Source organism: Protopterus annectens, chromosome 9.part0, assembly GCF_019279795.1.
Source record: "Protopterus annectens isolate FY-2018-M chromosome 9.part0, PAN1.0, whole genome shotgun sequence".
NCBI classification, from domain to species: domain Eukaryota; kingdom Metazoa; phylum Chordata; order Ceratodontiformes; family Protopteridae; genus Protopterus; species Protopterus annectens.
The window spans coordinates 624,810,154-624,834,900 of NC_056743.1; the positions used below are offsets into that span (position 1 = coordinate 624,810,154).

The following is a 24,747-nucleotide window of genomic DNA, read 5'->3' on the forward strand; positions in this document are numbered from 1 at the left end:
GAGGGAGTGTGTGTGTGTGGGGGGGGGGGGCAAAGCGACCCCACAAGGGGTGCAAAAGTGAGTAAGTAATGTCTTTCGGGTTTTCCCTGTTTAGGGTCGCCACAGGGGAACTCCAGTCCGCTAATTTCTTCCTCTTTTAGTGTGCAATTAACGGCTGCTTTACGGGGTTGGAGTTCGTTGCATGTGGGAATATAAAGCAGTTTTACGTGACGTGCCACCCGAATTAGCATGCCTACGAGTCATCGGGTGTTTCCACGCCCATTTTCTCAGTCAGTCACTACCGACGCACCCATACTTGCGCAGAAGTAGGCGCGAAGTACTTTCCTAATATAATGCCAAAAATCAAACATTTTCTGAAAGTTAGGGGCAGTTAGGAGGTATGCTGCTCACACCTCAAAGTTATGTAGAATTTCCAAGAGCAGCACTAATAGAAGTTCCCAGAACTAAATTCAGGAGGTAGTACGTTGTATGTACGCTCAAGTGCACGGTTTATCACTGTAAGCTGTCTTCATTGCCTGTCACAAAATCGGGGGTACGACCTCACCATAGCCCTTGCCATCCACCCATTCAGCTACCAATCACGATCTTGACAATGATAACATCGCAATTCAATTCGCTGGAGAGATCGGAAAAAAGATGACATGGATAAACAGCGGTGGTACTAACGGAGGAATGTATGGTAATTAATGGGCGGAGCAAAAGGAAAAACAAAAAAACATGGCAGGAGCTGCACGTTAGGGTGGGATGAGTATGTTTCGTTAAAACGAAGGTACGAAAGGGACATAGAGCAAGTGTATCTTGAATAAAGTATAATATGGCTACGCGGTCGAGCGGGGGAAATAACAGTAACGGTGGTGGAGGAACGTCATCTTCTGGGCCTCAGCAGCAACAAGCTACGTTTGAGTGTAACATTTGTCTGGATACTGCACGGGATGCTGTCATCAGTCTATGTGGGCACTTGTTTTGGTAAGGGGTCTTTAATCCTTTCCAGCTGTGTGCTCAGTAGTCTTATTGATTGGCTGTTCAACATTCCCACACCTGCTCAGTTTTGATGCGTTTCTTAGATTCTGATTCGTTCAGTCCCCAGCTTTCTTTCACTAGTTTACATTTCAGTATTTCTTTGCAGGGTTCGTTGTTATCAGCTGCACTTACACGTTTATGTGGACATTGTACAGTAATTGTGATTAAGTTCAAGCTTTATCTTGATTACTAATGTCAGCATAGCAAGCCATTAGTTGTCTGCAGTCAGACACGAGTTTTGCAGTAATTGTTTACTGTTACGCCTTCTGTCAATCATTGCTTGTTCCTTCATGTACCGTTGTTTTGTACAAGCCTGTTGGTTGGGAGCTCCGGGTAATAGCACACGTTTTGCATAAGAATTATTGTAGTCCTGTTGTAAAAAAAAGTTATGGCTTCACTTCACTGTTACCAAACAATATTCGTGCATGCATATCAACAGATGTGCAGACCGGTTGTAAGAAGTACTTTTCCGTTAACGGGGCAGCAGTTGTCACCAAACATAAATGGTGCCGTGAAATGTGCACGGAGAGGTACCGCAAATGTTTTCGTGATTACTTATTCACATTTTCAACACATCTCGTTAATGAAAATGTTTTTACTATGCGATTAAGCTTCAGTTTGTGTGTAACTTTTTCGTTACTTGTAGCTCAGAGTGCAATGTCAGCTCGTTTATGGTGTGCTGTCAGTCACTTGCCCGCAGCTGTCATGGCTATTTCCTGGTGTTAAAAAGAATATTTTTGTTTATATGAATTGGTGATTCAGTACACCTTGAAGCCTGTCAGAATAATCAGAAATTTTAGACAAATAACTGTTCTTTTGAAATAGTGTTATGCGTTTGGCACAGGCTTTCACATTGTTTGGTAGGAAAATCGTGCAGGTTTCTTAAAGCGAACATGGTATAAGTGCAAGGCAGTGTTTCTCTCCACATGACTTAGCAGCTTTATCCCTTTGCTGATCTATGCTGGTACCTTTCACTTTATAGCAATAACTGTTAAGGAAACCAAGTCACACCTCTTAAAACTTAGCCAACTGAACTGGAAGCAGAAACATTTCGGAATCGCTAACTGGTATATTTAATTTATATCTGGCCACCAATACAGTCCCTACAGCCAGCAAAAAATTAAACAATGTTATATTCGCCAAAACTGTCATCTGCCAGACTTTCTAAAGGCAACCAATTCAATGTTTGCCTATTAACGAGAATATCTGAAAAGCTAGTATACAAACAGTATTTCAAATGTATAACCGGCTACAGCTTACTTTGAGATCAACAGCATGGTTTCAGAAGTAGAAATTCCTTTAGCACTATGATAACTTTGTCAGTTACAGATAGTATTTTTCAAAGATTCAAAGTAAACTTTGTTATTTAGGACTACACATGAGTAAACCTAAAGAAGATCACTAGTATCAGTGCATGATGAGAGTACAGAAGAAGCATAGGATACAACAAATACAACATTAACACATATCAAGTAAAGGAAGTAGGGACTGATGACTATGCCCGAAGAACATAAGAAAAAAAGCTAACTTCTCCATGTAGTCATACAAATACTGTATACTAGCACATGATAGGTAAGATTGGTTATTGCACATAAACTAAAATTGTCACTTTTTATGTATTTGTTAGATAAAGCAAGTAACAGACAATTGCACCTGAATGTAAATGTATAGCTAAGTAAATAAATATTGCATATTCCAAACAAAACATTCTTATTAAGTTAATTTGTGGTGGAGTCACTATGGCTGGTGTCTGAGTTAACAAGTCTCCTCATCGTTGGGTAGTTGTTGTTAAGGAATCTGGAGGTCCTACAGTGAATATTGCAGTACCTCCTGCCAGATGGCAGTTGAGTAAACCAGCTGTGTGCAGGGTGCGAGGAGTGATTAACTATTTTGTGGGCTCTTTTAAGGCACTATGCTGTGAATAGCTCCTGGTTTGATGGTAGACTGGTGCCCATGATTTTCTTAGCAACTGTCATCACTCTCTGTACCTTCTCCCTTTCAGCTGCTGTATAGTTCCCAAACCAAATGGTGAAGTTACAACTGAAAATGCTCTCAATAGCTCCTCTGTAGAAGATGGAGAGAACAGTAGGTCTTTTCTCTTTTGAGTCTTCTCAGAAAATGGAAGACATTGATGGGGCTTTTTGACCAGCTGACCAATATTCACAGTCCAGGAGAAAACCTCTGAAAGGTGTACTCCTAGAAATTTTGTAGTTTTAACCCTTTCCACCTCTTCACCATTAAACTTGAGCGAGGAGTGGGCAGTTGACCTTTTCCTGAAGTCGATGATTTCCTTTGTTTTATTGACGTTCAAGTCTAGGTCGTTTCTCGCATACCAGTCAATCAGAGTTTTGACCTCGTCTCTGTATGCTCTTCTCCTTTGATGAAGCCCACAACCGTGGTATCATCTGCAGACTTGATGATATGATTGGAGCTGCGTTTTGCAGAACAGTCGTGGGTAAGGATGGTGAACAGCAGTTGGGTGAGTACACATACCTGAAGAACACCGGTGTTGAGGAAAATAAATGGCAGTGCCTAGGGGGAGGCTATGGCTGTGCATGCTCAGTCTGTGTTCTTTTTCACTTAAAACACTGAGAAAAATCACTTTCTGAGCTCTTAAATGAAGGTACTTTAACTTACAGCCGGCAAAAGTCACTAGAAATCAAGCAGCTTTTAATGCTATGTTGCTGGCCGGATTAACTGCAGTCTGCATAGTATTTGAGGCCTACTTCACTCTCAGAACTCCTGGATCTTTGTATTTTAACCCAGCATGCTCTAAGGTGCCTGAAACAACAGGAAGAAGGTTCTGGAACAATCTGAACAAGGCTTAAGGGGGAAAAAATGTCAGACAACCAGGAAAAGAGGTTGCAGAGCTGGGATTGCTGCTAAGCTGGAGACTAATTATCACAGGCCTGCACTGCCATGCATACTGCTAGCTAATGTGTGCTTACTAGACAACAAAAAGGATTTTTTAAGGCTGGAACTCTACACAAAATCAAGGTGAGAAATATTTGTTTACTGAGACATGGCTGCATAGCAAGATCAGTGATCGTGCTGTTAACTTTAGAGGGTTTCACACTCCTTCTTGCATAAAGATGCCAAGCCTCTGATAATCTAGGGCTCCTGTCCTTAAAATGAAGACCTTTTTACGTATGCAGGGAGTTTAATGGCTTCACGGCTCCATACATATCTATTGTAATATCAATGGCGATTGTTTATATTAGCACACATCATCATACCTTGCAGGTGTGGGAGGAGCTGACTAATTTGGCATTCTGATGTTTCTTAATTGTACTTTTTTTTTTTTTTTTTTTTTTTTTTGTACATTCTAAAAGCTTAAGGTTGAAATATGTATTAAAAAAAAAGTGGAAACTCTTAACATCTGGCATTACAAACTTAATGTCCCTGAAGGACAGCCATGGACATCCGGTAGCACCCATTAAATTTCAGAGACAGTACAATTTCTTAGTTCCAAAAACTATCTTTAAAATGGAACCATTCAAAATTTCAGCAACCACCCTTTTTCATGTAAAGGAACACTCGATGCTAATAGGTTCATAGGTATGTACTACGCTAATGGCCCTGGAGCCTTTTACAAGCCTAACCCATAGAATTACCCTGGCATCGTGCCACCCAACCTTAGTTCCCAGTGCCTTTGTTGAGTAGAGCCACTGGAGTGATCCACGGGGTGAATTTTCTATTTCCCATCCACTCATCAAAATTTCTCTTGAAGAGGGCAAGTGAGGCGCTCTTCTTGACATGTATGGGAAGTCTATTCCATAGCATGGGCAGTCTCTAGGTTATGAGCCTGTCCCTCCAGCTTGTTCTGTTGATTGTGGTAATGAGGTTGAGGTCTCTGGAGCATGTAGTGCGGAGGGACTGGGATTTCTTTAGATGTAGCATTTCTAACAGAGCTGGGTTAGACATGGCTTCGTACGTCAAGCAGAGATCGCCTCTTAAGTAGGCGATATGAGACTTGAGAATAGTTAGAGTTTTTTTGAGTCTGTCCATATAGGACAAGTGGTTAAGGCCCAGGGTCCTCTTTGTGGGGTAGTTTTGCGGCCTGTCCAGTTGTTGCATGTGTCTAGTGAGGTACGTGCCAAATGGGGCATTGTACTCAATGATTGGCCTAATGAGGGAAGAGTAGAGGTAGGCAATGACCACTTTCTTCTTGGATGTAAAACCCTTAGTAATGAGATGTGCCACATAGAAGGACTTTCTGACCACAGTGGCAATGTGGTGGTCCGAAAGAGAGGTTGCTGTCAACCTGTGTTCCCAGATCTCTTAATGCTTTCAGTGTTCAGTGGACTACCATTGATATTCCATAAGATTCAGTTTTGGGTCCTTAACTTTTTTCTTTATTCATCAGTGATCCTGTCCTTGATCTACCTAACCAAAATGTCATATTATGCAGATGATGCTGTTGTGTTTGAGGCCAGAAGATCACATTAGTCTCTTCGGTGTTATCTGCAGATCAAATTCTCAATCCTGTGTACATGGTGCCACTGAAATAGACTTTAATCAACCCCAGTATAACAAATTTAATGCTGTTCGTTCCCCAAAGAAACTCCCTATATTGCCTCCCTTATTGGGAACATAGGATCTATAAAGCATTTGAGCCTAATGACCAATTATGCCATATTGGTACCAACACTTAAACATTACCTCTTTTTCAAGAAGGGTTAGTGCAGTCAGGCCAGGGGTGAATTTGTGATGCACATTCATTTATCTGGTTCGTATTTGAAAGAGGATAATGAATCGCCAGGTTGATGTGCAGGGCAAGGCTATCTCAGAGGTGAGGAAAGTACTGTAACACGAAATCTACCTCTTCATCATGTTTTTTTTTGTTTGCTGATGTACATATAGACCTGTACAAGGGACTGCTGAACAGTTCTAAGATCAACTAACTATATAAATTCTGAGCATTATTTTGCCTGTGTAGCTGAAAAGAGGGTTATTTCATCTTAAGTGCCAATTTGCAGAATCGTTATGCTGTGTTGTGACACTGTTTCAGATCACTGATTAAATCATGTCAACGAAAAGTATGGAATTTTCCAGTTTGGAACCCCAAGCCATCATTCAGTTCCTATTCCTGCAGAAGGAAACTCCAAAGGAAGTAAATGAATGCATGATGGAAACATTGTGACAAGTGCCCTTCTTGCGCAACTGTGAAGAAGTGGTCTGCAAACTTTCAGAGTGGAGATTTCAAGATCAAAGATGCAGCAAGGTCTGGGAAGCCTCAAACTGACCACATCCGTGATCTGATTTGGGCAGATCGGCGAATATCATTTAAAACAATTGCTGAGATGCTACATATATCCGGGGAACGTGCAGCTGGGTATGCAGAAGCTGTCAGCCAAGTGGATGCCGAAATATTTGAATGCCGACGAGAAAAGACATCAAGTGGACACTTCAAGTTGATTTTGTGGCATTCATCAAGCTGGTGCCAACTTTTGGGAACAACTAGTTACTGTTGAAACATGATTACACCACTATGATCCTGAAATAACAGTCCATGCAAAGGCAGCACTTGGGTTCATCAAGGCCAAAGAAGTTCAAGACCCAAAAGTCAGTAGGAAGGGTCATGGCCACAGTATTTTGGGATCAGGAATATGTTGCAATAATGGTCTTCCAAGGAGCCAAACAGTTAATGCAGAATACTACTTTAGCTTGCTGTGCTGATTAAAGGCGACATTGAAGGGAAAAAGGAGAGGGAAGCTGTGAAAAGAATTCTTAAGACAGTGCACCTGTTGGCTTGGCAAAACAATGGCTGTTTTGACAAACTTGGGGTTTGAGTGCATAGACCATCCACCCTACTCACCAGGTCTTCCTTCATCTGACTATTTCCTGCTTCCAAACCTGAAAATTGCTACACTTTCAGACTCTCTTTTTCGAGCAATTCAGAGCAGTGTTTCAGTGATCAGACTTCAGACTTTTTGGCAGGGTTACAGAAACTTCAGACACAACGTGCCAAGTGTGTTGAACTTTGGGGTGAATATGTTGAACAACTTATAAGTTTCATGGCTTCACGTCATTCCATCTAGGTCGGGCTTGGAACTTTTCAGCACTCCCTCATGGTCCTAGTATTGGTAGAACAATTTGTTTTCCTGGAGAGACAGGAGATCTTGGACTATGGGTCCCATAGTGCATGGAACAGATCACTTCTAAGGAGTCTGTAGGTTATTGAGTAAATGTAGAATGCTTCCAATCTTGTGTGATAGCTTAGGGTTTTAAGCTAGTGTTTTTTTTGTTAGGAATTGATGGTAGGCCTGTTCAATGATGACTTTAGGTCTCTTATATTCTTTTTGCAGTCGTCTGTGCTAGGTTGAAGGACGTCTGACCACTGTTGCAGCAAGTCTTTTTACATCCCATAATTACTTAAAAGAAATCTTAATGTAAATGAACAAGACTACCTTGGAGTCGTATTTGACCCTATCGTAATTTCACTACATACACTGACAATGTTACAGGTAAAGTACTTTCTCAGTTAAAAATTGTACTGTTATAGCTCTCACTTTCTGTCCAGCCATAAGAATAATCAGAGCCAAAAATGTTCTAATTTCCATTTTGCTCCATGTGTACTCTAGAAAATCAGTACTACATTTTCTGATGATAGTGTTTTGACAAGATAGGTTTTAGAGTTACTGAGATGCGAGAGAGATTTTGCTAAGTCTGTCATTTTGTTTTGCACAAGAACTCGCGGTCCCACTGAGTCTGAGGTTTATGTTAGTGGATTATAGAAATGAGCTCATGACAGTGAATTTGGAAAATTGCATACTTCACTAGCGCAAGACAGAATAATGAGAGAGAAACAACTGGACAAGGGACGTATTATTGAGGGTCAAGTAGAGCAGTATGTAGATGTGAATTGTGAGTTCAGTAAAGCTGCAATAAAGGTTGGCAATAAAACACTGACCTGATTCTTAACTAATTTTTTTTAATTCCTGGCAGCATCTCATGGCTAGAGGCTCAACCCATTCTGTTTGCCATTGCTGGCTCACTTTACTCTCCTCCCCCAATTCCCACCCACCCCTACTACTCTTACTTTTATTCTAACCATTTCCCCACTCCTCATCATCCATTATCCAGTCAATACCTACCCTAGTCCAAACCCTGTTTTCTAATCTGTACTAAATATATACATCACACACGCCCAACTTCCTGCTAACTACTCCCCCCCCCCTCCTCCATTCACCATAGGCTAAGTCCCCACAATCCATTCATTATTATCCACCTGTTAAACAACCACCCTTTAGCCATACCCTCCTCCCTCTTCCAAACCCTCCTTGCCCCCCTACTCTTCTTGACATTTCTAATTCCCTTATACCATGCCAGCTCCTATTCACCAATCATCCCCCCCTTTCTCACCTTTCTCCCATACTCCAGCACACAACCTGTATCTCCACCCCACTACCAAATTCTTCTACTCCATTTCCCCATCTCTGATTCAGCCTAATCTTCTCCATTACTTCAACCTTAGAATCATGCCAACCACAGCAAAACCTCATATAACTAAACTCATAGTACAATTTCCACAATACTTTAAAACCAAACCAAAACTCCTAGTACTCTCTCCTTAATATCCTCCTACCTAGCTGTTGACATTCACCCTAACCCTGGACCTAATTCATCCTCGGACAATACCCCTCTCTCATTACCATTCTCTCTCCCATAAAACTCTTCGCTCTCAATGCCCAGAGTCACTGTAACAAAGTATCCAACTTTCAAGCCTGGCTAACCCACAACCAACCAGACATTGTTGCCATCTCTGAGACATGGCTCAAACCCCATATCTCAGACTCTGAAATCCTACCCCCTGGATTTCTAGCTCCTGGGTGCAACCGCACAAACAAAAATGGCGGAGGCGTCACCATAATCTACTCCGACCCACTCACCGTAATTCCTTTCCCAAATCTTATTCCTCAATTCGCTAATGCAGAACTAGTAGCATGCTTACTAAAAATGAATAATCATAAGAGCCTGTGTATCATCACCCTATATATCCCACCAGGAAATACCCCAGTCCTCGAAGGCATTCTCTTGTGGGCCCCAACCAGAATGAACTTTGAGATGTATATACTAGGTGACATTAACATAAATTGGGACAACATCGATAACTCCACACCTACCCTATCTGTCATCCTCTACAACTTTACCCAAATAATTCATTCTGTAACCATACCCAATAAATCAAATCCCCCAGGTTCCATCCTTGACTGGATCCTGGTCTCCCATCCACATAAAATTCCCAACTGTGGCACCATTCCTGATTCCATCAGTGACCACCCCTTAGCCTTTGCCCATCGCTCAACCTCCACCCCCTTACACTTTCATCACTACATACACACACGTAATCTCAGTAACTTCAATCCCAAAACATTCTCAAATTCCCTCAAACAAATGAATTGGAACATGCTAAAAAGTCTTCCACTTGACAATGCCGTCGACTTTTTAAATTCTACTTTCCTAAATGCACTAAACTCTGTAGCGCCAACAAGAACAAAAAGAATAAAAACCTGTACTGCCCCATGGCTAACCAAAGATACCAAACAACTTCTGCGCCAGAGAGACAAATCCTGGAAACTTTACCAAAAAAAAAAAAAAAAAAAAACTCCTCAAAACTCTACTTCAATACACACAGCTCCGTAACCTTACAAAAAAACACATTTATCAGAGACAAAAAAATCCTACTACATTAAACTCCAGTCTAATCATACAAAAAACCCTAGACAGTTCTGGAACTCAATAAATACACTTCTCCACCAAAAACAATCCCTGCCCCGACCCCAGCAAATCTGATCTAGAAATAGCCTCATTATTCAACTTTTTCTTTATTAATTATCAATATCTGAACTAACCAAGACTTTTCCCAACATCAACCTCTCCCCTCTGCAAACACCTTCATCCATATCCTCCCCCCTGCCTACTGACCCCAACTCTCCCCCCAAGTTTGACCTCCAAACCCATCTCTACCAACTACATAAAAAGACTTTTCTCCAAACTAAAACCCTGCTCGATTCCCCCTGACAACATACTTTCTCAAGTCTGCTACTGCTGATGGGATCGTTTTCCCTATTAGCATCTTAATCAATAGGTCCATACAGGAATCCTATGTCCCCAAACTCTGGGATACAGCCTTTATTCTACCTCTCCATAAAGGAGGCAAAAACACTAATATCTCAAACTGCCGCCCCATAGCTATCCTCTCCCCAATCACCAAGATCCTAGAAAAATGCATTCACCTCCAGCTTATGCCTTTCCTAACTCAAAACTAACTTCTCACCCCAACCCAACATGAATTTCGACCTGGGCAGAGCACTATAACTGCTCTCCTCTTATTCCTAGGTACAGCCAGTCATGCCCAAGATTCTGGGAAAATAGTATCCACAGTGCTGTTAGATTTCTCCAAAGCATTTGATACTCTTTCTCATACTTCTCAGCCATATATAAAACCTAAATCTCTCCCAAAATACCCTATGCTGGTTCTCAAGTTACTTGTCTGAGAGATCGCAGGCTGTGAAATGGAGAAAAGTCATCTCTCCTTTTCTCCATACCTCTACCAGTGTATCTCGGGGATCCATTCTCGGTCCAAAGCTGTTCAGTATCTTTATCAATACCTTTCACTCTGCCATTCCCAATGTCAAAGTCATCCAATATGCGGACGACTCTGCTTTAGTCTGCTCCATCACTAACCTCCCCGAACTTCTAAACAAGACCCAGACTGCCTTTTCAACCACTGAGACCTGGATGCTCCAAAACCACCTTTCCCTAAATGCTAACAAATCCAAAATATTAATATTCCCACCCTCAAAAGCCTTCCCTTTTGACAAAACCTCCTTCTAAGTCCTAAGCGAAAATAACTCTCCTATTGAAGTTGTTCCCTGTACTAAGTTACTCTTTGTAACTATAGATGAGCACCTAAAGTTTGTTAACCGCATAAAAAATATTAAAAAAACAGCAAAAACTTGGTATGCTATACAGAAACAATTGCTTCCTTTCACCACCTCCAAGACATACTCTCGCCTCCACATACCTCCTTCCCTCCCTAATGTACGGTGCTTCTCTACTAACCAACCAATCTCAATCTCTTCCAAATTAGAAAATTGTTATAACAAAATTTTTAAATTTGCCACCAAAGCCAAAATCTCCTCCCATCACTGTATTGCCCTGTAATCTCTAAATTGGTTAGAACTTCCAAATTGTCTGGACTACCTCCAACTTACTACAACTCACAGACTAGTCTTCAACCCCACCAAATGCCTCGCCCTCACATCCTATCCCCTACATTACAAATAGAACTCTCAGATCTGAACACCAAAACATAGTGTCCACAAGCCTAAACGTCCTCCAGGACAGCTCCTTCTCTCCTTTTTCCTTAGCCAAAAAATGGAACGCTGTCCCTTCCTCCCCAAGGACAATGCAGAATGTGGATAACTTCAGAAGTCAGCTTCATTCCTACCTCTCCTAAATGGAAATGTACCTGCATTCTTCCAACCTCACTTGTTCATCCAGGTTATTATAAGCGTGGTTCAGTCTCATAACTGTTCACAACACAGTAACTACAATTGTTTATCTTATGTGAATATTGTAAAAAAAATTTTTTGACTGAGATATGTATTTGTATTTTGCACTGTTTTGTCTTTACTTGTATTGTTTGTATCTTGTACTGTGGAGCTTTTCTCCCTGGGCCTCCACTGAAAACAGAATCTCTCGGCCCGGTGAACTTCCCCAATCAAACTGGAAATAAATAAGTGAGAATCTAAAATGTACAAAAATAGTGTTATGACTCACTCAGTCTTTGAACCCAAGAGTCTTGCATGTCTTATAGTACTGCACAAAGTATGACTATAAACATATTACTCCAGTATCCAAATAACTCCAGTGGTTCTACTCGACAGAGGCACTGGGAACTAAGGTCGGGTGGTACAATGCCAGCGTAATCCTATGTGCTAGGCTTGTAAAGGCTCCAGGGCCATTAGCCTAGTACACACCTATGAATAATGGTCATTGTGCAGTTAATCCGGTTTTAATAAATATGGCAGTGTCACTTTTGCTGAAGTGTAAAATGAAGTAATTTTCAACCCAAGAAATTGCATGTGCTGGAACAAAGACATGAATGTGAGTTGTTTGTGGTCATAATTATCTTGAAGGTACACATAGTAAATAGTAGGCAAAATAAAAGTTTAGAAACTGTGATCAGAGAATCTGTTGGAAATGTGAGAGTAAAAGCTTCAGTTTAATAATCAGTGTGGTGTTTACACTAAACATTAGTGCAGAGTGTAATACTACATCTGCTGAAACATTCAAAGCAGTGAGTTTGAAAGAGAATAAACTGGAGCTATCAGTGTGTGTAAATGATTTAATTATTCTGGTTAATCATGTAAAATCACTACATTCACAACATGGTTACTGAAGTGAAACTTGTTACTGAAGCTGTGAAGTAGTAATATTTGTTTTACTATTGAAAAAGTATCATCTGCCATGCTAGGAGATGAGCAAAACTGGAAGGAGTTTGGTAAATTGAGCTTTGAGTAAAAGTTCCAAGCTAAGTACCTTTTATCAGACTTGTGTGAAGGTATTTTTATTCACTGTACTGCACTTTAAAACTGTGTATTACTGAACTGCCACCTACTTTTAACTGTTTTTAGCCGTTTTAACTGTGTTGTTGTTTCACTGTTTGCTGTTTGAGACTGTTCTTCCTGCACTTTGTATTTTGTAGTACTTGTGTATTTTGTAGCATAGGTAGATTCAGATTTGCTGAATCTAGACCAGTGGTGCACAACCTTTTTGTGGGGAGGGCCACTACACAAATTCTTAATGCATCTGCAGGCCACCTCAAAACATAGTAAGTCGTTACAAGTTAACAGTAGGTACAGGTGACTGGCCTTTTAAGACAGCAGTCATGAAATTCCGTTTTCTACATCAACTTTGTATTCAACTTTATTCTGACTTGCAGCGATGACTTATTACAAACTCTTGCAAAAAGGTACTATTGTTTACAGACCACAAGTAATAAACAACAAAATAATTACTTCCGCCGCTAAAATTAGAGGTGTGTGCAACTGCAGGCAATTAGGTAAGTAAGCATGTGCTGGAAAGTTTGTGTGACTGGAGTAAGGCATAGCATTTTTTTCACTTTTTTACAAATTTTTAGTTACTCTCTGGGGGCATGATGATGTTGCATCAAGGGCCAGATTTGGCTCCGGAGCTGGAAGTTGTGCACTACTGATCTAGACTGCTTGGCATTATCTGAGCACTAAAACCAGCCATCTTACAGTAAGAGGGCCCCCTGCACGCTTGTGGCAGAAGAGTGTAACAAAGGACCCATCTGAGTTGGAGATTGTTGGAATAAGGCTCAGTGTTGAGCATTTCCATTGGCCAGCTTGTTTGAAAATTTGCTTAACTTGTTTTTAAAAAAAAAAAGAGGATCTCACAGTTGCTACATAAACCCTACGTTTACATGGGTTTGCACCTGTTTTAATACAGTTCCACAGAGTTTGGTGACCAGTCACTGCTCTACTATCTTCATCTGAGCAAACGAGGCATCTGTTTGCGTGTAGAGTACCTCCTCACAGCACCACACAGTAGAGGTAACCATTGATGGTTATAGATGGCAAAAGCTAAATCATTTATTTTCTCTTAGAAGCTGCGTGTGCTCCAACTGAGGAGTCCCTTTTAACTGCGCTTAGCTGCTCAGACAGCACCTCAGCTGAGCTTTCTACAGTATTTGCCACTTTAACTGAAATCGCCTAATAGTCCCGTACCTGTTGAGAGCCCCAGTAGTATAGACCCAGCATTAAGCCCCCAGTTAAACCACATCCTTCCTCATTAAAGTAAGCAAATTTACACCTAGTATTATGGATGGTCAGTTCTCATCCATTTCTCCTGCCAGCCTGATTGACATGGGTATCCTGAGGTAGTGTAACAATTGCCTCATGTACATTGACAACCCACTACTCCTAAACCACTCAGGCTCAATTTGTGAGAGATGCATATACACGGTGTTTGGAATTCTTGCTCTCTTTCACAGAACAGTGACACTTAATAGGTTGTCAGCCCACATATTACATCATCTGCACGAACCACCCTTTCAACACATAAACCATCATATGCGAAGGTACTCACCAGAAATTTACCTAAACACCAGAGACCTCTGAAACAGAAACCTGCTGTACAGCACTCTGTACACACAAAGCCATGAGCACAAGTGTCTCGCCAAATAAGCCTCTAAGACAGAGCACATATAAACCAAACTTTTTGGTCATAGACAACTATATAGTGATACACACAGATATCCCTTTCTCCAGACTGGACAAGAAGGTAACGGTCAGCTGTATGTCAGGTGCCAGGATCTGTCAGATCACACATGCATTTGAGTCCTCCACAACAAGTCCTGTTATGACTCCGTTAAAGTTCATGTTGTTATGAATGACTTGAGATGTACCCCTGTTATGACTCCGTTAAAGTTCATGTTGTTATGAATGACTTGAGATGTACCTCAGTTCACTATACTCTTTGAGTATGTGTCTCGGGCAGGTATGTTCCGAGCCTTGAGCAACATACTACCTTCCCCTAAGATGATACCACATTATAAACAAAAAATGATTGACTTCAAAAATTGGTTTAGTTTCTGGAGTCATTCTAAGGGAATCCAGTACCTGTCAGCATGGGATGATATGGTAGATAGACCACGCTGCTTTGCCAGAGATGATCTTCATCTGTCTCCTCTGGGATTTTGGTTACTGGCTAAGGCTCTTGCCTCCCCCATAGTGCCTTTTTTTAGGCACTGCCACAATAACAAAATTCCCAACGTAAAAATATCTTCAAAAAGCAACCTCTAGGTTATGCTGCTAAACACTCTGAGTCTAAACCTAAAACTGTACTTGCTGGCAGCAGCCCTTGCCTTAGAAGATGCTGACATCTGTGCAGTCAGAGACTTGGTTTAAGGCAGCAGAAAGCACCATGGCCATACCGGGTTATAATGCCTTCCACACATTCAGACCACATACTGAAAAGTGCGAGAACTAAAGGAAGTGGAGTACCAGTATTCATCAAAGATAAATACACCTCTAGATTGGTTAAACAAAATGATTCCTTTGAACTAATCCAGGTCCAGTTGACTGTAGGTAAGACCCCTCTCCATGTTATTGCCAGTTATAAGACCCCATCCATGAACCAGGATACTCACACTGCATACTTGGATCTATTTGAATCACTCAAAATACAACTAAACACCCTAGTTTTAGGTGACTTTAACTACCCATCCATATAGTGTGTAAATTATATGTATGCTAACCCACTTGCACAAAGGTTCTTGGACTTCATCAACTCCGCACACCTTGGATTGGTTGAGTGACACCCCCACAAGGGGCCCAAATATTCTGGATCTGGTACTCACTATCATGAGTGATTATTGCACCACCCCATGTGTGCGGCCCTCCCTAATGAGGTCTGATCATAAGTCAGTCCTATTAGAAATAACAGTAACATCTGACCCCCCCATTAGAAGCAACTAGACTAAAAAAACTTCTCCAAAGCCAATTACAGTCTAATACGTGATGGTATTAATAGCTTCATAGCTCCTGCCCCTGATGGCATGGACACCTGTACTGGGATTTACACCAATGCCTTGTACATGCATCTATACAAATGTATTGACTCAGCCATACCGGATAGGAGCAAAACAAGATCCTCAAAGAACAAGCCTGCCTAGTGAACATCCATCATTAACAGATTATACAATAAGAGAAAGAAATTGCTGTCTAAAAGCAGGAAGGAACAGTCTCTGAATTGGAAGCATTCCCTCTTCAGCTTAAACAAGCAAATAAGACACTTCGTAAGGTGTTCTAAAGCTAACTGTGAATCCAAATTAGCCTCCTTCGTTAAGGTAATCATAAGGCCTTCTTTAGCTACATCAGACACCTTAAAGGAAAAACCCAGATCTGCGCAGAACTGGCTGTTAATGGCACCACATATACTGAACCCACAGAAATAGCCAACCTGCTAGCTGACAGTTTCAGTGAACTTCTCCCCCTTTCCCTGCCAGGTATCCCCCAAAGCCCTACCACCAACCGTCCACCTAGTGTCTCCAAGGTAACACTCTCTTCACAGCCAAAAACATAGCCTCTATGGGGCCTGATAATATCCCAGGGTGCGTTCTAAATGGATTAAAACAAGAACTAGCTGCACACCACTGAGCACAGTCTAAAAACTGGTTTTATACCTGCTGAATGGAAAACTGCAGCAGTCATCCCATTACATAAAGGAGGCACCTCCACAGACGCTAGGGACTATAGGCTATTCAGATTTATGGGTCTAATCTGCAAGCCTGTGGAAAGAATAATCATGGACCTTGTCAGCAAATATATAGGAGACCTTCAAACACTTGACTTGACCCAGTTTGGCTTCGTTAAAGGGAAATCCTGTTTTTTGAACTTGGTGGACTTCTTTGAGGCAGTCACCAAAGCCTTGGATGAACGCATATCTGTGCACACTATTTCCCCACTCAGGCATCATTGATAACATACGGGTTGATCTCCAGCTGGGTGAGTTTATCAGGTGGGTTGCAAACTGGCTCACTGATAGAACCCACACAGTCAAAATGGGTGACTCTGCCTCCGTCAGCAGACTCATAACCAGTGGTGTTCCACAGGGATCGGCACTGGTGCACCTATTGTTTGGAATCTACTTCTCTGGTGTACAGGCCAAAACAAAAGGTTTTTGTCTGACTAAGTTTGCTGATGATTGCAAACTGGGTGCAGTCGTAAGAGTCCCCAAATGATGTCAGCATCCTTCAAGAGGGGCTTGCACAAACGACTGGTGCCAAAGTCATGGGCTAAAACTGAATGCAAAAAAATGCATTATCATCCCCTTCGGTAAGGGTGACTTTCCTGCAGATAATCACATTAATAACAACAAGAATGTTATCACTGGTGAGAGATTTGGGCACACGGGTTGACAGCATCCTTTCCTTTGACCACTACATCTCCACAGTGGTAAGAAAGGCTTTCTACGTCGTCCACCTCATAAGTAAGAGCATAACCCCCCCCCCCCCTGTACTCCTCACTCATCCGCCCAGTAACTGAGTACAATGCCACCTTTGGTATGTACCTTACCATGTACCTGCAGCAACTGGAACCTCAAAGTTGCTTACAAAGAAAATTTAGGGTCTTCAGCATGTGGCATACATTGACAGACTAAAATCACTGGCACTATACTTTCTGTCTTACAGACTTCTCAGAGGTGACCTCTGCCTTGCATGTAAAGTAATTTCATATCCTGTTCTAATGGAAATGCTGCATATTCGTAAATCAAATGGTGCAAGATGCACTCGTTCTAGGGAATTCAGCCTAGTATGTGACATCAGCAGGACTTGGAGAGACAGATATGCCTCGCAGAGATTACCTCTCTTCTGGAACAAACTTCTAATTCATGTGAAGCAGAGCCCTTCGCTGACCCTATTTAAGTGTAATTTGGATTGTTGGATGGGAAACCACAAATTCAGCCCTGGAGTTTCACTTGTGCCCCTGTTGGACAGGGGCAGTAGTTGTTGACTTTGTGCCACTTAATACCTTGACATCCTTGGGAATAGGGGTTGTACTTGGCTAGGCAACAGTTAGCCTGGTAACCTCGTATGATGTCTTATTTTTGAGACTTTGTTAGTATTTTATCTGACGTTTGTGAAAGCTGTAGCATGGATAATTACTGTAAGGTATGGCTTACTAGTGTGGTAGTCTGACCATCAGAGAGCACATGCAAGGCTTAATGAATTGTCGAAGAAGTTGAGACAGATAACTTCAGAATAAATAAAAGTTGATGTAAAATGTGCGTGGTAGAAATGTCCTGCATATTTATGTTTGAAGGTTTGATGCCAGACCGTGAAAGAGCAGATGGCTCTTCTGGAGGACAAGTAAGCCCTTTCAGATTTCCTAGGCTGTTGTGGTATATTTTTCTTTTTTTACTTTTTGAGTATATCTGATGTAAGGGCAACTACCTTTTCTTTCTGCTCCAAGTTCCAAAATGAGTCATGATCTCTGGTCATTGTCTTTGTAGAGGTTAATGTTTTATAGCTGTGTGGGTTTTTCCAGGCAGTCTAGTTTCATTCCATTGCCCAAAACATGCAGTTAATTGTCCACGCACATGCACATTGTACTTACCCTTGCACTTGTGGCCTGAGTTGTGGCTGAACAGCCTACTTCCACAGTTAACAAATGATTAACTTTGTCATTGAAGTATATAAAATATCTTTACCATTGTTGAAAGGATCAGAGCACAGTGTGGAATTGCACTAGAGTACAGAATAAGGAAATCGTTGCTTGAAATGTTTAAACACTTAACAGAGTTGCTCACATTGAGTGAATAAGTCATTAAGTAGGTGTCAACCAGAATGGTATTATTGAATGTGAATACCCATTGGTTGGTTGATAGATAAATGGATGCATTCCTGCATTGTGAAGAACCTGGCAGAGGGCCAAAGGTCCAGTTGATGCCAGATATTTGGAAGTTTGAATCAACCTTTGTTAGGCACTGTGGTGGTTAGGGGCTGATGTATTTGTGTCTTCTGCACAACTCGCAAAGAAATTGCTGTAGCTCTAAAATCTGATGACCACCAGGTGTATGGTCTCTTCAGTCACACCACTGGTACTAAACAGGTTTAAAATCTAAAAAGGCACACAAAAATTAATCTGTAAGAAATTCATTAAGTGCAGATTGGCCTCGGGAGCATGCTGAAAATATGCATTGTTGCCCTAGGTGTTGGAAGATATGTATACCCAAGAATAGCCCCACCAGAGTGTTTGGATTAATTCTCCACACTTTTTCTCACTGCTCTCTAGAGGGCTTTGTCTTCCAGTGCGTACTTGCCTCATTAACTGTATATTGAGTAAAGTCTTGTATACATTGATTCTGGGAAGGGCTGGCGATTCTGTCCAGCACTGCAGCCTTCTTTCCTAGATCAAGGTAGTACACTGCCACAACCCATGTTACCTGACTAGGGACCTTTCCTAGATCAAGGTAGTACACTGCTACAACCCATATTACCTGACTAGGGACTTCTAGTTATGGCTTCCACTCTTGATAAAAAAACAGATATTAACACTGTGCAGCAAAGCAGTTTGGATAATTAGAGGTGGATACTAACAGCTTGTCATCATTTAGGAGTAAATACCCTAAGTCAAGTAAGTAATAGATGACAGGCCACAAGCTTTTAAATTGAATAAATTAAAATATTGAAGAGAGAATGAGTTTAGCAATACAAATAAATATGTAGGGAAATTTAACATTTGTTCAGACAAAACAGAAAATAATTTGAACAAATAGACTACAAAAATAAAACCTCTGTCTACAGCTAGACTTTCTTACCTATGCATAAAACATCTAAATTGTCAGAACACATCAAAGGTAAAGACACAAGTGCAGATAAGCAGCAGATGCATCACAAGTTCCAGGGTGGTCTTTCCATGTTTTTACTTTTGACAATAATAATCTGTGTAAGCAACAGAGACCTCCAAAGCAGAAACGCAAGCAACCTCCATCCCCCAACACAACCCAAATGAGACACAGCCCACAGATTCAGTGTGCCACTCAACCACAGCCAATAAGGCAAAACAACGTACCCAACACACTAGTCATAGGTGACTCTATAGTCAGGCACACGGATGTCCCACTCACCAGGCTAGACAAGGAGAAGGTTACTGTCAGCTGCCTGTCGGGTGCCAGGATTTGCCACATAACCCACGCACTCAGGTCACTGCACACAAGTACAAATATGACTGTCATTGTCCATGTTAGTGTGAATGACCTGAGACGTACCTCCCTGGACTACATGAAAAGAGACATGGAAGAGCTCTCTGATCTTGTAGCCCAGGCAGGTATGACCCTAGCCCTGAGTAACATTCTGCCATCGCCCAGAATGATACCACAGTACAAAGACAAAATGATTGACTTCAACAATTGTTTAAGCTTCTGGTGTAATTCTAAGGGGATCCAGTATCTGTCTGCTTGGGATGACATGGTCGACAGACCACGATGCTTTGCCACAGATGGCCTGCACCTGTCGCCCCTGGGATTCCGGATACTGGCTAAGGCTCTTGCTGCCCCTAAAGTGCCTTTTTAGGCAGGGTTCAAATAACAAATTCACCACCATAACAGGAACAGGCAAACAAAAAACCGAAGGTAATACTACTCCATGCTAGAAGTCTAAATCTCAAAATGCACTCACTTGAGGCACTCCTTAAAATGGAGAACATCAATATCTGTGCAGTGACTGAGACCTGGTTCAAGGCTCCAGTAAGCACCCCTGCGCTACCAGGCTATAGCTCATACCACACTTTTCGGCCATGTAACCTGGACCGAAACATCAAAAGTGGAAGTGTGTCCATATTCATTAAGGATATCCACACCTCCAGGTTAGTTGCTTAGCATATCCACACCTCCAGATTAGTTGCTTAGCATAATGCATTCGAGGTTATCCAAGTGCAACTAACTCTGGGCAAAACTGTAATCCAAATTGTAGCTTGCTCCAGATCCCCCACCATGCCCCAGGATTCCCACTCCTCTTTTCTTGATGTACTGGAAAATATTAGGGTTCAACCAAACACCCTAATAATGAGCGACTTCAACTACCCCACCATTAACTGGGAAAACTACTCGTGTACCAACTCCTTAGCGCAACAATTTCTGGAATTCATAAACTCCAATGCCCTAGATCAACTTATCCACACTCCCACCAGGGGCAACGGTATCCTAGACATGAGTAACCGGTGTTCCACACCTGAAGTCAACTCCTTGTTGGTACGATCCGACCATAAGCTTATCACCCTTGATATCCACATCCTGCCCCACCCCCCATTAAGGAAACCACAGTATAAAAATTTCTCCAAGCCAACTTCATGCTTCTTAAGACAGAAATGGTGAACTTCATGACACCTATGCAGATGGACAATACAGTTACAACTGCTGAATCCTACACAAATGCACTCTATAAGCACTTACACGAATGCATGGATCGTGCTATCCCAAACAGAACCAAGACGCTATCCTCCAAAAACAAGGAAGCCAATCTGGTGGTCCCCTGCCATAAACAAACTGTACAACAGAAGGAAGAAACTGTTGCAAAAGAGAGTAAAATCCCATGAGTGGAGGTGCTCCCTGGTTAACCTCAGTAAGAAGCTGAGATCCCTTATAGGATCCTCCAAAGCTAGCTATGAAAACAAAATTGTCCTTAAATCCAAGGACAACCACAAAGCATTCTATAGCTATGTCAAGAATCTAGATGGCAACACCCAGATCTGCTCTGAGTTACAGCACAAAGGCATGAAAATTACAGAACCAACTGATATTGCCAACATCCTGGCAGGTCGGTTCAGTGCTAAATTTACCCCCTCTCACCCCCTAAAGGGTCCATATCTATACAGGAAGAATGCAGAGTCCCTGTAATCACAACTACACAGGTAAAAGCTGCACTCTCTAAAGCCAAAAACACAGCATCCATGGGACCGGACAACATCCCAGGCTGCATTTTACAATAACCTCAGAACAAACTGGCTCCCCACTTAAGCAACATGTTCAATAATAGCCTCGCATCAGGCTTTGTGCCTACTGAATGGTGCACAGCAACAGTTCTCCCACTCCACAAAGGGGGAGACTCCACTGATCCTGGGAACTATCGACCTGTTAGCCTGACGAGCCTGGTCTGCAAGGCCATGGAACGTATCATCATGGAACTCATAAACAAAGACATTGGTAACCTCCAAACTCTGGATCCCACCCAGTTCGGGTTTGTGAAAGGCAGATCATGCCTCCTGAACCTGATCGACTTCTTTGAGGCAGTCACCAAAGCTGTGGATGAGGGTAAGATGGTTCACACAGCCTATCTTGACCTCGCCAAGGCTTTCAACACCATCCCCCATTCTGGAATTATAGCTAAACTCGCTAAACTAGGTATAAATCCCTACGTAATAAGATGGGTTGCCAACTGGCTCACTGACAGAACCCACACTGTAAAAGTTGCAGACTCCAAATCTGACCTCAAGGCAGTGACAAGTTGAGTGCAACAGGGTTCCGTCCTGGGACCGCTCCTGTTTGGTATCTACTTCTCTGAAGTACAGGCTAACACAGAAGGCCTCTGGCTGACTAAGTTCGCAGATGACTGCAAACTAGGAGCTATAGTAAAGTCCCCAAATGATGTAGACATCCTACAGAAGGGCCTCACTGAGACGGATGCCTGGTGTCAGAGCCATGGCCTCAAGCTCAGTGCCAAAAACTGCAGTGTCATCCCCTTTGGTAAAAACTCTGTACCCATGAACTACCACATAGGCAGCAATCTACTTAACACTGAATGCGTGATGAGACCTTGGGACCCAGGTGGACAGTAGTCTCTCCTTTGATAGTCACATCGCCACAGTAGTCAGGAAGTCCTTCTACGTGGCACACCTCATCATAAAAGGGTTCTCATCCAGGAAAAAAGAGGTCATTGTTCCCCTCTACTCGTCACTCATTAGACCCATTATAGAGTACAACGCCCCTTTCGGAATGTACCTCACAAGACTTCTGCAGCAGCTGGAAAGGCCACAGAAGTACCTCACAAAGAGGATTACTGGCCTCAAAGAAATGCCCTACACTGACCACCTCAAAAAACTCCAGGTTTACTCCATAGCATATCGCCTACTCAGAGGTGATCTCTGCCTAACATATAAAGGTATGTCAAACCCAGAGCTGTTGGACATGCTACACCTAAAGAAATCCCAATCCCTCCAAGCTACACACCCTAGGGATCTAAACCTTGTCACCACAATAAACAGGACACGCTGGAGGGATAGATTCCTGTCCCAGAGACTTCCTATACTCTGGAACAAGCTACCCATCTATGTCAAGCAAAGTTCTTCATTAGCACTCTTCAAGAAAAATCTTGATGAGTGGATGGGAAATAGGAAATACACCCCGGGGATCACTTCTGTGTGTCTGCTGGACAGTGGTACAGGAAAATAACTTTCTTGGGTGGTGTAAGCTATGGTACCTTGCTGGCTAGGCTTACTTAGGCCCTTGGGTCGATAGCTTAGTACCTACCTATGAACCTATGACTTTTCATTCATCAATTTGCTGTGCAAGTCTTCTATAGAAGAACACAAATGCAACTGTGCAGAGTTTTGTTTTCCTAGTCTTGACCATTGTCCCCTTACAAAATGATCTGCTTGCTCTTTTATGGTCTGTAATTTCACATCCTGCGCTTAATGGTGACAATTTTAATTACCAACTTCATAATACCTTTTATGCATTGCACAAAAAATGGTTACAGGTACACACATTTTCCTACCACTGAAGACACTCACTTTGCAGATTGTCACGTCTAGTTTTATCTGCTGTAGGTTTTATATGGTGTAAGTGAGTCCTGCAGATCTGTTACTGTACTGATTATTCTCCGACATCACAGTGCAGTAATTCTGAGGTAAATTGACTTCAGATGTTTTACACTTGGATAGAAAAAAGAAATGCATGGCATAGCATATGCTGTGATGAAATTCCCATGAATATGTTTGTGGGAAACAAGTGATGTTTGAAACTGACTGTAAGCCATTACAAAGTTTATTAAAGATGTCCTTTGCGTGTAACTTGGGAAGATGTTATTGAGGTTACAAAAGTTGGCCTAAGTTGTGAAGTACAAGGCTGTGAACATGATGCATATGGTATATACACAAGAGTAGTTTATTTTGCTGGAGCATTAGGAATCCAGCCACTGGGGATGCACAAGCCAGTGCATTTCTTTGTGCCGGTCCCAAGCCCGGATAAATGGGGAGGGTTGCGTCGGTCCCAAGCCCGGATAAATGGGGAGGGTTGCGTCAGGAAGGGCATCCAGTGTAAAACTTGGCCAAATCATTCATGCGGACACCAGTAAATATTTACATACCTGATCGGTCGAGGCCTGGGTTAACAATGACCACCACCAGTACTGTTAGCCAACAGGGTGCTGGTAGAAATTAGGCTACTGTTGGCCGAAGGAGGAGAGGAGGGGGAAGACATGGGCGAAGGCAGGAAGAGAGGAGAAAGGCTAGGACTGTGGTAGTGAGGGTCAGAACTTTGAATGTTGGCAGTATGACTGGTATAGGGAGAGAGCTAGCCGATATGATGGACAGAAGGAAGGTTGGTATATTGTGTGTGCAAAAGACCAAATGGAAGGGGAGTACGGCTAGGTGCATCAGCGGTGAGTTTTTAAATTTTTTTTTTTTTTATCATGGTGTGGATGGTAGGAGAAATGGCGTAGGAGTTATCCTGAAGGAACAGTATGCTAAGAGTGTTTTGGAGGTGAAAAGAGTGTCTGATAGAGTGATGTTTATGAAGCTGGAAATTGATAATGTAATGATGAATGTTGTTGGTGCATATGCTCCACAAGTTGAGTGTGCGATGGACAAGAATGAAAAATTTTGGAGTGAGTTGGATGAAGTGGTGATGACTGTACCCAAGGGTGAGAGAGTGGTGATTGGAGCAGATTTCAGTGGGCATGTTGGTGAAGGGAACAGAGGGGATGAGGAAGTGATGGGTAGATATGGTGTTAAACAAAGGAATGCGGAAGGTCAGATGGTAGTGGATTTTGCAAAAAAGGATGGGTATGGCTGTGTTGAATACATATTTTAACAAGAGGGAGAAGCATAGGGTGACATACAAGAGTGGAGGAAGATGCATACAGATGGATTATATCTTGTGTAGGAGGGGCAGTTTGAAGGAGATTGGAGACTG

At 42.1% G+C, this 24,747-nt stretch overlaps 1 protein-coding gene across 2 annotated transcripts in view; it reads left to right on the forward strand.

Moving 5' to 3' along the window:
• The first annotated feature begins 284 nt into the window (after window positions 1-284).
• Window positions 285-24,747, forward strand: part of RNF5 (ring finger protein 5) — a 117,154-nt gene continuing 92,691 nt past the window's right edge. Inside the window, exon 1 of one of the 2 annotated variants that reach the window (XM_044083189.1) lies at window positions 285-966. In XM_044083189.1, the coding sequence (XP_043939124.1) occupies window positions 815-966 (152 nt within the window). In that variant the 5' untranslated portion in view covers window positions 285-814. The remainder of the gene's footprint in view (window positions 967-24,747) is intronic. The other variant, XM_044083188.1, reaches the window with a different exon arrangement.